The sequence below is a fragment of the Camelus ferus genome, chromosome 2 (genome assembly GCF_009834535.1).
Source record: "Camelus ferus isolate YT-003-E chromosome 2, BCGSAC_Cfer_1.0, whole genome shotgun sequence".
NCBI classification, from domain to species: Eukaryota; Metazoa; Chordata; class Mammalia; order Artiodactyla; family Camelidae; genus Camelus; species Camelus ferus.
In genome coordinates this window covers 27,882,347-27,895,460 of record NC_045697.1, presented here as the reverse complement: position 1 = coordinate 27,895,460, position 13,114 = coordinate 27,882,347, and the positions used below count along the sequence as shown (strand labels likewise).

General features: G+C 39.7%; 1 protein-coding gene and 1 non-coding gene across 4 annotated transcripts in view; one reads left to right on the top strand and one right to left on the bottom strand.

The window, feature by feature from the left end:
* Positions 1–4,653: 4,653 nt before the first annotated feature.
* Positions 4,654–4,759, top strand: LOC116659490. Its single transcript, XR_004314853.1, has one exon. It is a non-coding gene; the product is annotated as a U6 spliceosomal RNA (small nuclear RNA).
* A 3,509-nt stretch (positions 4,760–8,268) lies between these two features.
* KLF3 (Kruppel like factor 3) overlaps positions 8,269–13,114 on the bottom strand; it is a 35,240-nt gene continuing 30,394 nt past the window's right edge. For all 3 annotated transcript variants that reach the window (XM_032495843.1, XM_032495861.1, XM_006185601.3), the window contains one exon: positions 8,269–12,230. In XM_032495843.1, coding sequence (XP_032351734.1) covers positions 12,049–12,230 — 182 coding nt within the window. In that variant the 3' untranslated portion in view covers positions 8,269–12,048. The remainder of the gene's footprint in view (positions 12,231–13,114) is intronic.

Below are 13,114 nucleotides of genomic sequence, written 5' to 3'. Positions count from 1 at the left end.
TCCACACAGTTTAGGAAGCAAATGAAACCTTAATCAAGCAATTATAAGCTCATTTCACTTATTGTTGTAGATACAAGATCCTAAATTAAACATCAGCTAACCAAATTTTACATTTTATTAAAACATGCATATTTATATATCCTGTGCACAAGTAGGCTTTACATTAGAAATGCAAGAATGGTTTCACATTAAAGAAATCTATCACTGTGAATTACCGTATTAATGGTCTAAGGGAGAAAACCCATAGAGTATCTAAATAGATGAAGAAAGAACATTTGTTGAAGTTTAACACCTATTTATAATAAAAATACTCAGAAAACCAGAATAAGAAAGGAACCTCTTTGTTTAGATAAAGGTGAGTATACTAAAAATAATGGAAATCATGCTTTATTGGAGAATTTTGGATACATTTCCTTGAAGATAACAATAAGACAAGGATGCCGCTAATACCTACCATGATATTGCAGAATTTAGTCAACATGGTAAGACAGGAGAAAAGCTTATGAAATATAAGGATTGAAGGGGGAAATTAAATAGTTATTACTGCAGTTATTATAATTATCCTTATTTAAAAAACAACTCAGTAGTATTACCAGGAAAGGAATAGAACTAATAGGATAGTTCAGCTTGTTTGCCAGATACAAGATCATTTTTTAAAACCAATAGCGTCCCTCTATAACAGCAACTAGGATGTATAACAGAAATAGAGAGATGAGCAGGCCCACTCCAAACATTTGTGGCACCTGGGACAAGAATACAAATGAAGTCCTCATCATATATTTAATATCTAAAATTAAAAGTCAGTGCTGTGCACCAGAAATTGATACAACATTGTAAACTGACTATATTTCAATAAAAAAAGAAATCAAAGCCACTTAAATTAAGCTATAAAGTAGGGGTACACTTAATGACGTCTATTCGCGAGCTCACCACTTGCTTGTCTCACCACATCACCCTCTGAGAGAGGAGACAGTGTTTCTTTCTGCCACCAGGCCACTAGCACATGTCTGGGTCAGGCTTCCTGGAAATACATTCAGAGACAGAGATTTGCATGCACATGGTGTAATGCGGAACAACACCTGTAAAACAGAGTGAGACTTACACGAGGGTGCGGGGAACAGGATTGGACCGAGGGAGATGAGAAGCTTCATTTAATTTTTGGAAAACCTAATGGAACATATTAAATGCTTTCATAGAAATGAAACCATTTACAAGTCTAGTATTTCATGTGTATCTAGTTGCTAATGTAAAAATTCAGTATCATACTTCATGCAGGTTATGTCTAACCCTGTTTTTATTGTGTGCTTTTTTTTTTTTTTTTTTTGCCCTTTCATTTTCAGCAGTTTGATTATGATGTGTCTGGGTGGAGATTTCTTTGGGTTTATCATTTAGGGGATTCAATCAGCTACTTGAATTTGTAGGGTTTTTTGGGGGAAGGGGGTTGTTTGCCTTTCGACAGATTAGGGGAGTTTTTAGACATTAGTTCTTCAAATATTTTTTTAGCCCTATACTTTCTTCTCTTTGGGGACCCCAATGACGCTAACGTTAGCTCTTTTGTTATTCTCCCACAGGTCCCCAAGGCTGTGTTCGTTTCTTTCAATCCATTTTCTCTCTGTTGTTCAGACTGGATAATCTGTATTGATCTGTCTCAGAGTTTACGCTTTCCTCTGTGATCTGTTATTGTGCTCATTAGGGAATAGTTTTATTTTGGATATTGTGCTTTTCATTTCTAAATTGCTATTTGTTTTTTTTTTTAATATCTTTTATTCCTTTGCTGAGATTTTCTAGTTTTTCATTTGTTTCCAGAATGTTCATAATTGCTTTTAAGATAATTTTTATAATACTTCCTTTAAAATTTTTGTCAGACAATTCCAACAGTTCTATCCTTAGGTGTTAGTATCCTTTGATTCCTTTTCTCATGCAAGATGAGATTGTTCTAGTTCTTGCCATTTGGATTGTGTCTTAGAAATTCTGTGCATTATGTTAAGAGACTCTGGTTCCTCTTTAAATGTACTATTTTAGCAAGCAGTCAACCCATTTAGATTTAGAACACACATCCTGGCCCACTTTTGTGGGCTGTGGTTTGAATGTTAATTTAACTTTTGAACTTTTGCAGTACCATTCTGGTCTGCCCCACCATGTACTACTGAGAGGCCAGTCTGAAACCTGGGCGGTATTCCACACTGTGGTTCCGTTCTCAAAAGCTTTTGATGTGTTGATTCTGGTCAGTTTAATGCTTGAGCCACTCAGAGATGAACCTGGGACTTCATACCTAGATTTTAAATGTCTCTTTCTTCTTTTCCATCTTCTCCATATTCCTTTCCCAACTCTCGCTGGAAGCAGAAGGGGACGCTGCCTCTTTGCTGCTGAGTGCAGGGTGGGCATTGTCCACAGGGCTCCACCCCACAGTCTCTCACCACCATGCTTGGTGGCAGGAGGAGAAGCCTGATTCTGTACGTTTATTTAGTGTGGAGCAGGATACTCGACAGGGCTCCTCCCCACAGCGGAAAGGGAAGGGGAGCCACTTCTTTGCTTGACATTCACTTAGTGCAGAGTGGGGATGGTGACTGGGTTCCGTCCCAGAGACTCTGCAGCATGGTGGGCAATGGCCAATGGGGGATAGTCCAGCTTTTATGGCATTTGCCTGGACCAGGACAGCTGTAGTCAAAAATGTTCCACCTACTTCTTGTCCGTTGTTGAGAGAGAACAGGTTTTTCTTGGTTTGCTGTTTTTGTTATTGGTTGTTTCTTTGTACCTAGTAGTAGTTCCAGGTTGTGGGCTGCTACACCCCCAGACCAGGATACATGGCAGGAAATCAAACAAACAAACAAAACACTACCCCAAGGAACTTATTTCTGGGTTGTCCCTCAAGTCCTGAGCTCTCCAGCCAGTCTACCATCTCCTCTCCACCTTTTAGAGTCTACTTACAGTTGCTTTTATGTTTTACTCTAGAGTTCTCAGTTGTAATTAGCAGGAGAAATAGAGTGGAATGGGCTTATTCATAGCTTGAGTGCAACCAGAGGCCCTTTTCTTAGGGCTTTGATTAATCTCATTGTGTCTGTAAATGTACTTATTTTATCGTTTTTTTCTGATAATTCCACCATACGACTTCCTCGAGTGTGTCATTTGCAGTGACTGCTGACTCTTGTTTGCAGTGTTTGTTAGTTGGGCATGTGAACTTAAATCAAAGTAGGGCTTTCTCTGTGTCATAGACTAAGGGTATGTTCTTCTAGAAGCATTTTGCATTTTGTTGATGTTCAGGGATTTATGTAGAAGGTCTTGGTTTCAGCTACTACAATCAAATTCTTGTGATATTGGTAAAAAGATGATGCATAGATTAATGAAACACAAAGTCCAGAAACTGACCCATGCATATATGGTTAGCTGACTTTTTTGACAGAGACGCAAAGGCAAATTAATGGAGGAAAAAAATCTCCATTAATCTTTTAAAACATGATGCTGGAACAACTGGACATGTATATTAAAAAAGTGACCTTGACTCATACATCATATACAAAAATTAACCCCAAATGGGTCACAGACCTGAATGTAAAACATAAAACTATAAAACCTCTAGAAGAAAAAATAAGGGAAAAAAATCCTTGTGACCTTGAGTTAGGCAAAGATTTCTTAGAATGCAAAAAGTATGATCCATAAAAGAAAAAAATTGATAAATTAAATTTCATCAAAATTAAACACATCAGCTATTCAAAAGATACTGTTAAAGAGAATGAAAAGACAAGCCACAGACTGGGAGAAAATATTAGCAAAACAGGACTTACACCCAGAATATAGAGTGACTTCTCAAACTCAATAATAAGAAATCAAATAACCCAATAAAAAGTGGGCAAAATACATGAACAGAAAGTCTTACTCCACCAAAGAAGACATGTGGATAGCAAATAAGCCCATGAAATAGGTTCATCATAAATTATGAGAGAAATACAGATTAAAAGCACAATGAGATACTGTTCAACCTATTAGGATGGATAAAACAAAACAAGACACTTGACAGTACCAAGGACTGACGAGGTTGTGGATTGCCTTGGAACTCTCATACATTGCTGGTGGAAATACAAAACTGGGACAGTGACTCTGGAAAACAGCTTGGCAGTTTGTTGGAGGACTAAACATTTACTGACCACGCAATCTAGCAATCTTACTCTTAAGCATTTGTCCAAGAGAAATGAAAACTGATGCTCACACAAAAACCCGTAGGTGAATATTTGTAGCAACTTTATTCACAACTGCCTCAAATGCGAAACAATCCAAATACCCTTCACCCAATGAATGTATAAACACAATGTGGTACAATCATATTAAATAATTAAGAGGAATAAACTACTGATACATGTAATGACATGAATGAATCTCAAATACAGGATGCCAAGTGATAGAAGCCAGACTCAAAAAGCTACATTCTTTCTGAAAAAGGCAAAAGTATAGGGAAACAAGTTAGGCCTGGAGGAGGGGGTTGACTGCAGAGGGGCCTGAGAGAGTATTCGGGAGGATGGATTTGTTCTATGTCTTGACTGTAGTGACCACATAACTGTACATGCCTGTCAAAACTCATTGGAATGTACACTAAAAATAATATTTTTTCTTTATGTAAATTATATGTCAATGTACCTAATACTTAAAAAAAGATATTAAGTGCTGGCTTCGGCAGCACATATACTAAAATTGGAACATACAGAGAAGATTAGCATGACCCCTGTGCAGGGATGACATGCAAATTCATGAAGTGCTCCATACTAAAAAAAATGTTAAGTCTCATTTACGGAAATCAGCAACATTTCCTTCTCCTTCACCCCTTAGAAAGTTCTAGCTGTGCAATCATTGAAGAATTAGTAGTATTTTTCTAGTTAAGGGATGGATGGGGCCTGGGATGGTAGGGGAGGGCATCCCAGAGGATGGCTTTGTATGAGCAAAGGCAGGCACATGTGAGTCTCATTTTGAGAGGAGGCACTAAAGTGGCCCGGAGGCACCCAGACTGGAAACCCATGTAATAGTTAAGAGAGCAGGCCCTGGCATTAGACAGCTTGAATTTGAACTTGGCTCTTCCACTGCCTATCTTTGTGACCTTGGGTAAGTTACTTAACCCGACTGTGCTCAATTTCAATCTGTACAAAGAGAATGACAATAATTACATATTTTACAGTTTTGAGAGCTAAACTAATTAAGACTCACAAAGTGCTTTGAATAGTGCTGAGCATACAGTAAGTGCTCAATTAATGTTAGTTGTTATTACCCATTTGCTCCTTCAACATACCTTCCCTTAGTATCACTTTGTGCCTGGCCCTGGACCTTGGACATCTGGAATAGAATCATCTTTGGATGATCTGAGATCTAGTGAGGGAAGGAGACAGATGGGTAAACTGAAAATGCAGAGTGGTAAGTGCTAATAATTGAGGGAAACAGAAGGGTTATGGGGACACAGAAAAAATTAGGGAGAGAATATCTCTATTGAGAGGGTGAGTGGAGTTTCCCCAAGGAAATCCCAAAGAAGCGGTTACATTTGAGTGGGATTTTGAAAGATGAGGATGAGTTGGCCGAGTATCTCCCAGAATAGCTTGTGCAACTATCAGAGTCACAGAGTCTGAAGAGTGTTTGAAGGTTCTTGGGGAAAAAGATAAAGAGAAAAATTTTACGATAATAGATTGAGGCTTTAAAGGGAATAGGGCTGAATTAAGAAGAACCATTTCAGGTGCAATGATGGCCACGGAAGGATTTTAAACAGGTGGATAATAACATGATCAGATCTTTGTTTTAGAAGGATGGTCCTTGTGGCTGACGTGGAGGAGGATGATTGAAGTCAGAGAGTGAGGGGACTTCTGGGATAGTCTAGGAGGCCTGAACTGGAGCAGTGGAATTGTAATGGACATGAGAGGACAAATTCAGGAGAAGTTTCAGAGGTGACCGTTGGATGTGAAGGGGTGAGAAAGGTGCTAGCATCCAAGCTAAGACAAGAACTCAGATTCACCTGTTCTTTCAACCACTATCTAATGTGTGGTTCTGAGGACACAAAGGTGAACAAGTCCCACCCCAACCCACAGGGTTCTCATTCTGATGGAGAAGAGAGTCGTGAACAAATAATTAGAGTGTAATGAGTGAACTCAAGGAGGCAGGGGCAAGTGTGTAGATCAAGAAGTGGGGCCTGAGGATGCTGGGTTGAACATGTGCTGGGGTTTCAGTTTCACTGAGGGATTGCAGGAGCATAGCTGTGAAGGTGTGAGACTGACCGGGAAGCAGTTGGACTTTGCAGCAGGAGATGAAATCTGGAGCAGATCCATAAGCCTTGAAGGTCTTCAAAGGCCTCCTCTCCCAGACAGAGTTCTGTAGAAGCCAAGTCCTTGGGCTGATGAAGTTCTCCAGTGTGATGGTTAATTTTGTCAACTTGACTGGGTGACAGAGTGCCTAGAGTTAACATTATTTCTGGTTGTGCCTGTGAGGGTGTTTCTGGATGAGATTAGCATTTGGATCTGTGCAGTCAGTAAAGTACATGGCCTCCCCAATGTGGGTGGGCATCACCCAGTTCATTGAGGGCCTGCACTGAACACAGAGGTGTAGGAAGGAAGAATTTGCCCCTTTTGCTTCCTGTCTTCATAAGCTGGGACACTGGTCTTCTCCTGCCCTTGGACTTCACACCACTGGTTCCCCTTGGTTCTCAGGCTTTTGGACTAGCCTGATAGTCCACATCACTGGTTTTCCTGGGTCTCCAGCTTGTAAATAGCAGATCATGGGACTTCTCAGCCTCCATCATCATAATCCGTAATCCCATACAAAAAATCTCTTTATATACATACAAATGTATCCTATTGGTTCCATTTCTCTGGAGAACCCTGACTGATACACTGAGTCTTGAGAAGGAGGAAACATTGAGTGTGCTCAGTGTAAAAGAGATCCGGTCTAGGAAACTGCAGGTGCAGTTTCTGGCTTCTAGCCTTAGCACGGACTACTCAGGATGCCCGCAGGGAATGCAAAACCAGGGACAGAAAGAGCAGAAACACTCAAAGCAATAAAGATGTCTAGATTTGTTGAGAACTGTCCCCCACCAAAGTAATACATTTGAGAAGAATTCGAAAACAGAGCCTTTCCTTTAAGGCTCACCAGACTTGATATCCTGCCCCCAGCAAGGCTCCTAGTCCCTTCTTCGATCGACAGCATTTAAAATATAGGGCAATGATTGCGTATTTTGTGCATGTGTGTGCTGAACATCCCTCCTTTCTTCAACCATCCCTCAAAGAAGTTTGTTTCTTGTAAAATCTCTATTTGTCACCATTGTGATCCCTCACCCAGGGAGCATCCAACTTTCACGAAGTATTTCCTTAGAAGGCTGGCTCTCATTGTGAACTCAGCAGGTGCCATCTCACCCATATATGAAGTGTGGTGGGGGGATTCCAGCCAATCATCTGGACTCGTCCAAGATGATATATTCCATTAGGATGTTAACAGTCGTGTGTAACATTGAGCTTGCAGTCAACTATCATAGTATAGAAGCAGAGAAGTTAACAGGAGAAAGCTAATGGAGAGAGTACTCTGAAAGCTGAATTCAGCCTCCTCCTCAGCCTACTTCCCCTTAACCTGTGAAGGTGAGTCATGGGACAAGTGCCAGCCAGACATCACTTCATGTTATGCAAAGATGAAGTCTGGCTGGAGGAAGCTGCTGAGACCTAAAAAGCCAGTGTCTCAGCCTCGGTTACATCTAGGGGGAGGGCGGGGGGACATTTGGCCTTTAACAAGAACTCTAAATGCCCACCAGAAACTACTTGTTCCTATGATGCTAAGGATACCGCAGCATCCATGGAGATGGCTGACTGACGGCTTGAAAATGTTTATCCGGAATTACTCTTTAATGGTTACTATCCTATTCCTGATTCCCTACTGCTCAAGCTGTGATTCCTGATCTTTCATTCGAAAATTCAAAATATTACATACAAGGCACTGAAAATACCTTTTGGAAGGAGATAGGGTCATAAACAAAGTATTTCAAGAATGCACTAGTGAGTTTGCAGGTTTATGCTGGGTTGTCTACAAGTTTATGGTTTGTACTTAGAAGACTTCCCGTTATCAGAAAACCAGAGACATAGCTTTAGCGAAGACTGAACTCATACAGTGCATCTTCCAATTAGATTTGTTTTTCTTTCCCTTCACTAGTGACTGCCTATCCAAGGGTGATTTACGTTGAAATGTCTATAGAGGGCCTCTTACATGTTACATTGCTAAGTTTTGTTCCAAGTGATCACTGCATACATAGTACTCACATGATCACATTTAATATTCTGATGGTTTTATTAACAAGTATATAATACATATATTGCATACTGTATATAGTATATGAGGACTGTACAGTACAAATTTATGTTCACAGTTTGACATGACAAAATGTCATTACTGAATTCCCATTGGACTACAGAGTAGAAACAGAGAAGGTACATTAAACATTCACATCTTTAGTAAGAAAGATTACCAAAATGTTTCAGTATTTGCAAGTATACTAATGCATGCTAAAAACCTTTACCCATTCAGTCTTATTAGCTTATAAAATATATTACACTTTATTAAAAATTTCTGCATAGTTTATACAAGTATTAAAGTACTGTAAATGTAATAATCCTGCTACACTTGCAGGTATGGTTTAAGAGATGCTAAGCAGAAAGATTATTTTGACCCTCTAACACTAAATACATAACAGCAAAAAAAAGAAAAAAAAGTGCTAGTATTTGTAAAACATAATATTGTTGTAGCCCTCGTTTAATGCATGTAAAATGGCTTTGTAAATGTATTAAGTGAATTTGCAATCATTTAGAAATTGTTAACCTTGACCAAGAAGAGACTAAAGACAACTGTGAGCAACTTCATGTGTGACAGCAATTCCTTCAAGATGACAGTGTATTTTCAAACCAATCAAAATATTTTAAAACTTAGATCTGAGATTGTCTTTGAAACAATCTAATCAGGAATGATGTCCAGATAGACAGTTATCAGCAATAGTTTTTCAAATTCCACATTAGTGCAACACTGATAGTGCAGATGGGTGTTTAATAAAATATACACATACGTATATAGTTCCCCTGTAAATCTGTCCCAAGGCTCTTGAAACTTCTGGTATTTAGCATTTCCTTAGTTGAACATAGCTATGCTGCTAACACGTTCTCCAAGCCAGGCGATGTAGAATGTTAATGCCCATTTATGATGTAGATTCGCATTTTAGAACTCTAGAATATAATGAATGCAGATTTTCATTTTTCTGACTTCTTCCCCATGATGACACTTGGATAATAATCAAAGAATTCTATAACAAACAGAATTTACAACACTAACTTCGTGTTACAAATCATTCTCATCAATTTAAAATATTGCAATTAAAATCACCATTGATAGTTAACATGGCTTATTATCAAAACCACACGTTCAAGGGCACCTTATCTTGTATTGGAGGTCTTCCACCATAATAGCTAAAAATTACTAAGAGACTAAATTTCTCAACTATCATAGTAAAATACAAATATATATAAAAAAAGGAAAATTTGTTACAAGCCAATTGGTAACTAAAGTATACAGACCAGCATGGGAACAGAGAATAGCTTCCCTGGTTGCTTTTTTCAGGGTTAAAATGAAATCTTTGTTAACAAACTGTTAGTATCACCTGAGCAAGCTGAATAGTAATGTAATAGTCCTGGCAGGGTCTTGCTTGCTTTTTAGAAAAAAATTTAAATATGCCATAGCAAACACATCAAATTCCATGAGAACCCACGAAGATTTCTATTAGCTGGACTTAGACTCAAAGCTCATTAGTCAAATATCAACTTGACCCTTTCTTGCCACTTTTCCCCACCTTCTAGGTGGGTCAGAACATACATAAACTGGTTACTTCCATTAAAACAAAGAAGCTCTTCTTACTCCAACGTAATTCTTCGGTGCGTTGTGGAAGGACCATTTCAAGCAATAAACACTTTGGCATGAAGGTGGCTAACATTTACAATACAGACAACACCTACGTGCCCAAGAGCCATTTTTTAAATCCCTCAATTCATGTCATAGTTGCAAAAAAAAAAAAAAAAAAAAAAAGCGCCTAATAAGGATGTTTTAATATTCTAAACAAATCTTGCAGTGCTTAAGATAGAAAAAAAAAATAAAGAAAATAAAAACCAAGTGCCAAGATGACAAATTACTTTGCATTTCTCAACTACATCTCCTCTCAGTTGGTTCCGAGGGGCTGATAAGCGGGGTCTCTGAGGTGTGCAGTCCCTACAACTACCTTTTATTAACACAGCGCCATCAGAGTAAGCTCCCCACGTGGTTTGCAGGCCTCCAGAGTCACTCACGCACCGATGTCTCAGAAACCAGTGACTGTATTCCTCCCAGGTAGGGTTGTGTTGGATCCTGAGTTGTGGCTGGGATCAGTCTTCAGGATTCCATTCTTCTCTCTGCTCCTCCATCCTTTGTCGAGGGATGAAGGTGCGTCTGCTTATACGCACTCACATTTAGACCACTGCCGCCCAATTTCTTCAAATTTAGGACCAATGGCATTTCTACGCATGAATTCTTTTTATTGGCATTGATACTCTGGTGCTCAAAAGCCTGCTTTTGAAAAACTTCCCTCAAATAATGGTGCTATTCATCTTCCACATAAACACGAGTCATTTTCGGTTTGTTCCTCTGACAGGATCCCAGATAATGAAAGGAGATTGCCGGCTCCAACAGGAAACGTTTGGGAATTTCTGAGCTACATATATGAATCCCTGAACTGTGGTTTTCTAGATTTTTCAGAAATCTGTCCCTCAAAGAAAGCTATGTGTGCTTCACAACTATATATTTACAAATAGTGTCACTCAGGTCTTAAATGGAAGGAAACTAATAAAGCATTAGCAGGTATGTGTCATGAACAGAGATGACAGGCAGTCTGGCACCGGACAGCTCACATGAAGAGTTACCGTAGGAGAGCTCTATGATAATTTGATATGGGAATACAATGGCCACTCAACGTTTCCCTGTTTGCAAAAGTGGTGTTAAGCAGGTTGGGGAAGAGGTCACTCATACCCTTACTCAAAAGATTTTTTTTTTTTACCATTATTGGGCAAATACTTTTGTGGTGTCCCTACGATCAATGCTTGGCGATCCACATTAAGGACATCGTAAGAATGGAGACGGGTGCGTGGATAACCCCATCAGCACCTGGCTTTGCAGTGGGGTCCCGCACAGCTAAATCTGCATGGAGATCAAAGCTCTAGGAGCGTGCTGCCCAGCTAACCAAATGATGAATTCTCACTGAAAAGCCTTAGCCCAGCAGGAGAGGCTGGCTTCCCCCTTCACCCGCCCTGCTCAGCCCCTGTGCTCCGACTCCATGTTATGCAAGTACAGCATTCATCCCCTCCACGGAGGACATCGCTCACCTAAATCAGCAGCTCTGGCTCACCTCCCAGTGGCGGCAAAGACCTCCTTAGTAGCTGGAGGCACAAAGGAGGGTAAAGGATGTAAATTTAGATGAAGTGCTAAATCCAAGTTGACAAGTTGGATTTGTGCAGGACAATGGAAGAGCTGACTGCACTAGTCTGACATCCTGCTGCTTGGCTGTGGAAGGCTCCACCTTTCTTTTCACCGTGGAGCTGAAGGCCATCGCAGGGCTCAGAGGTCTGGATGTCTCTGGCAAGGACTAGCAGGCTGGATACTGTATTTCTAATACATTTACTTTGACGTTCTTTTGAGGAATACATGGAGAAACCGACAATTGGTTGTTACTTTACATGTTCCCTTGTTCTCATAACATTAAACGTATCTCTAAGAAGGGTTTGCTTAGCATCCCCAGAAAAGGAAAAAAAAAAAAAGTGTTCACATTCTTTAGGTCTGACCCGTGGTAAGGAGAGGGAGGATTAGAGAATATTTACTACTGACCATATGGAAGTTTGAATGATAGAAATTCAGAGATTCAGACCAGCTGAATCCAAATTAAAATGTACATGTAAAAAATGAATTAGATAATGGAAGAGAGGGCAGAGAGAGAGCTGGGTGAGTGGGGAGCCACGCGGAGGCGGGAGACGGACGCATTCACACGAGCATGTGGCGCTTCCTGTGCAGGGCCAGGTGGTCAGAGCGGGAGAAGCTGCGGTCACAGTCTGGACACTGGAAAGGTTTGATTCCAGTGTGTTTTCGGAAATGTCTTGTGAGTTCATCAGACCGAGCAAACTTCCATGTGCATCCTTCCCATGTACATTTGTAGGGTTTTTCTCCTGCAGAAAGAGGAGGAAAAGTGTTTATTTTTTTTTGAAAGCAATAGGATATTAATAACCAAAGACAGTAAATATTTTTGAGCTATAGCTCTTGACAAATGTTATTTCCAAAATATGTTCATACGTTTGTCCCTTATAAACCAGTGCCTTATAAACCACTACGGGACAAACAAAAATTCATTAATTGTCTTAATATTTAATGAGCTCTCTGTCTCCAAAGAGGGGTGGGTGTATATTTTAAGAGTTCTTAAAGCATATTTATGGCACTGAAACCCATTCTGAGGGGCTACCAAATAATTTCAGGTTTGCCCTCAATAGTGGGGATGAATAACTTAGCACCTGGTGATCTGTATTTATTGCTCTCCAAGCCATAAACCTACTTAGTTGCTTAGTTTTATGCCGTGCTCTCCATTCAATGAGAAGTCCAATTGGGAAGTTTGAGAGATTTTCTTATTCTTTTCAACAGTTTTCTAAAAACTTGAAGTCTCTGAAATACGTCAGGGATTTCAACATTTTATTTTTTGTTCAGTCAATGATGACAATGCCTAAGTATAAAGCTTTAATTCGGATGCACAGAAAATACAGTAATTCCTCTCCATACTGTGACAAGTCAGGTTTCTATAACCCCCTCCTGTGGGATACTGATCATATCAGGTGCGGAACAGGAGACCCTTGTGGGGAAATCGCTGGGACAGCCAGCATGAAGTTCCTTACAAATAAAAGGGCTGTAAATGAAAGCCCTACATATTTAAATTAATAATAACAGGTAGTGGGCATCACAGATTCATTCCCATTTACTATTCCTTGTTTTCTAGAAACCCTAAAGGATGCCATTCCTTGGCATTTCAATGAGATATTTCAGAATTTAAATGATCTACTTTGCT